This window comes from Lolium perenne, chromosome 2, assembly GCF_019359855.2.
Source record: "Lolium perenne isolate Kyuss_39 chromosome 2, Kyuss_2.0, whole genome shotgun sequence".
Lineage (NCBI taxonomy): Eukaryota > Viridiplantae > Streptophyta > Magnoliopsida > Poales > Poaceae > Lolium > Lolium perenne.
This window is the reverse complement of record NC_067245.2, coordinates 184,246,593-184,249,775: the sequence shown is the minus strand read 5'-3', so window position 1 is coordinate 184,249,775 and position 3,183 is coordinate 184,246,593. Positions and strand designations below refer to the sequence as shown.

At 44.0% G+C, this 3,183-nt stretch overlaps 1 protein-coding gene across 1 annotated transcript; it reads left to right on the top strand.

Moving 5' to 3' along the window:
• Window positions 1-674: 674 nt before the first annotated feature.
• Window positions 675-2,799, top strand: LOC127334098 (eukaryotic translation initiation factor 5A). The gene is made up of 6 exons (XM_051360511.2): window positions 675-804; window positions 925-1,071; window positions 1,914-2,036; window positions 2,126-2,182; window positions 2,265-2,339; window positions 2,438-2,799. Exons 2-6 carry the CDS (start codon window positions 946-948, stop codon window positions 2,540-2,542), a joined length of 486 nt encoding a protein of 161 aa, XP_051216471.1. The 5' UTR covers window positions 675-804; window positions 925-945; the 3' UTR covers window positions 2,543-2,799.
• Window positions 2,800-3,183: the final 384 nt, after the last annotated feature.

Sequence of the window (3,183 nt, the reverse complement as noted above, 5' to 3'; positions counted from 1 at the left end):
GTCCCCGTGACAACGATGACCGACAACCAGTGGGTCGTGGTGGATTCGGTCGGCGCAAGCCTAACATAGTTCTCTTGCAAAGCTCCTCGTCCGAGTCGGAGCTGTCTCTCGTTGGAGTGTGTGGCCAATTATTGGCATTTGGCCAGGTCGATCGGTGGGTGTACTCAATGTGGTCATGTTTCATGACGATGGTGGTGCACTTGTATCTGTTTTTGGTCGGTTACCCGTTAATTAACCGGCCATCTTCTTCTTTATCAATGAAATGGCAAGTCTTGCTAGTTTCCAAATAAAGTGGGTCTTAGTCCACAAAAGCAATTTGGTTGTGTCGCCGATCAGAAACAATATCAATTCGCGGACAAAAGATGATAGACTTTTATATCATGTAAACGGTAAACGTAAAGTGATACTATTTTATAAATTTAGCAAGAAATTAAATGCGGTGGCAACTTCTCCCGGTTTGACTAGTTACTTCATACGAATCTGGCCTTTGCCTTTTGCTTTGCTGTTACCTTTTTATTTACACCCTCCTCAACATATTACTGCAAAAATATGGAACTTGGGCCGCATATATATGGGCGTGATCTCTTGCACATCTGCCTAAACATGGCGGCCTTGTGTAGGCCCATGAGGGACTGATGTGACATGCGGCCCAAAAGAGGCAACCCCTATCCGGCGGCGGCTATCCCCATCGCATAAAAAGCTGGGAGGAGTGCGGAGCCAAGAACCCTAGCTTCCTGGATCCATCCATCCACCCTCCGCTGCCGCTGCCTCTCCGCCTCCGCTCCGAACCCCCGCCGACCGCCGGTGAGCACCTCCTCCCCCCGCCCCTTCCCAACACAGATCCGCCGTAAATCTAACTGATTCCGAGTTCCTTCTTCTCATCGTCCTCTCTCCCTCAACCGCTTATCCTTTTCGTTGTGGCAGTACTCAGGAGGATCGTCGGAGATGTCGGACACCGATGAGCACCACTTCGAGTCCAAGGCCGACTCCGGTGCCTCCAAGACCTACCCGCAGCAGGCCGGCACCATCCGCAAGAGTGGACACATCGTCATCAAGGGCCGTCCCTGCAAGGTCTGCGCCTCTTGGATCTAGTCATCCGATACGATAGCTTGTGGTTGATTGTATTTTTTTCTGTTTGGTTGGTTGGCTGGTTGATGCGTATGGGAATCGACTTCGGTGATTAGTTGTCCTTTTAGGAGTTTGTAGATCTACAAGTCTTTGTTAATTTTCACTTCGTTTCTTTGTTTCCACGGTAGTGGATTTGAATCTTACCTAGGTATCCAGCTCCTTGTTCCCGGAAATCTTAAAGAGGCTAGATCTGTCACGTTATGGATTAGGATCTTTTGCATCTCCGTGTTTCGGTAAATCTTTTCATGGCAGGATTTCGGGAAATTAGTTGTGAATGGTGAATTCTCTGTTACAAGGGATTTAAGTTGCTTGTTTAATCACCAGTTGGCATATTTATGTCATAGCTTACTGACATATATATTTGACACAATAACTTCTTATATTATGTGACGAAGGAAGGAGGGTATATATGGTATTTAATCAGCTGTTTACGTATTTAATCAGTTTTGAGTCTCTTATTAATCACCAGTTCACATATTTACTCAGTTTTAGTCTGTTATTAAAGTACGATACTGCCAGTCTCTGCTCTGTACCTTCCAATGCTTTCCTATTTAGTTGAGGTGTGTAGCTACCTCCACATAGTAGATGCTGTTTGTATCTTTTTCTCAGATCTGTGCTTGTAATCTCAAGTGTTTACTGCTGAATTATGGTTGCTTTTCTTTTACTTCACATCTGATTGTCCAATATCTGCTGTTAACTTGATAATTCTTTTCTTGTCTTCTGTAAGAAAAGTACTTTTTTCCAACACATCTTCTGAAAATTATTTGGTTTAATGCTTGTGCTAGGTTGTTGAGGTCTCCACTTCCAAGACTGGGAAGCATGGTCACGCAAAGTGCCACTTTGTTGCCATTGACATCTTTAACTCAAAGAAGCTTGAGGATATTGTTCCTTCATCCCACAACTGTGATGTAAGCTACATGGAGATCATGCTTCATTTCGTTGGGTTGTTGTTACTTGTCCCATCTTATCTAACTTCCTCTATCGCGCTATCATCCAGATCCCCCATGTTGACCGCAAGGATTATCAGCTGATTGACATTGCTGAAGATGGATATGTATGTTTGTTTCCAATTTGGCTTTACTGTCTATTTTGTGCAAAGCATTCCCTGATTTTGACAATTCATTTGAATTTTACAGCTCAGCCTCTTAACTGAGAGTGGCGACACTAAGGATGACCTGAAGCTCCCTGCTGATGAAGATCTGGTTAAACAGGTCAGTGCTCTGCTCTAGCCATCAAAGCTTGTTGAGCTGCATGTACTTTCTGCTCTACTCTCTGTTCCATTATCTTAATGTCTTATTCTGAAATACAGATCAAGAGTGGATTTGAAGAGGGCAAGGACCTGATCCTGTCTGTGATGTGTGCCATGGGTGAAGAACAGATCTGCGCCGTGAAGGAGGTTGGTGGTGGCAAGTAAGCAGCTCTGCGCGGTTGCCTACCTGTGACGCTTGGTATCTAGTGCTTCTGGGTGTTCGAGATACACATACATAGGCATCAAAATATCTGTTGGATTTGTGTGCTCTGTACACCGAATGCTTGAGGTGCTGCTAGTACTTTGTTATCTATCTATCTCTATTATACCCTTTTGAAATTGGAACCGAGTGGGTGGCTGGATCTTGGAATCCGGGTTGCTCATCCGTGCTATCTATCTATCTATGAATTGGTTTGGGTTAATTCCTATGTGCTGCATTTCTTGGTTTTATTATGGTTGTTACTTGCTCAGGGAAGTAGTTGGTTTGCCTTGCACGATAATCTGGACCTGATTTATAATATGTTCTAGCTACATTGCTTGATTTGAAGTTTTCTTATGAATTTTGGTTCGCTATCCATATTGGTTGGATGCCATAGGCATATCGACTATCGTTCTAGAGGAGAATACAATCCCAACTTAACCGTCTTAATTGAACTGCTCAATTTGAAACCTTGTAGCCACTAATTTCTTATTTTGTAGCCAATTATAGTGAATGATATGAAGCGGCGTCTTGGTTACAGTAGTCTTCAGCCACGGAAAACCTGCCGCTGAAGGGCGTTAACCGTATCTGCTAACTGAGCGCATCA

Bases quoted from the DNA above. Each gene is read 5' to 3' on its own strand.
- LOC127334098 (XM_051360511.2), top strand. From the start codon at position 946: ATGTCGGACACCGATGAGCACCACTTCGAGTCCAAGGCCGACTCCGGT. The intron at 2,037-2,125 runs GTAAGCTACATG...GCTATCATCCAG, and splicing joins CTTCATCCCACAACTGTGAT to ATCCCCCATGTTGACCGCAA. The intron at 2,183-2,264 runs GTATGTTTGTTT...TGAATTTTACAG, and splicing joins ACATTGCTGAAGATGGATAT to CTCAGCCTCTTAACTGAGAG.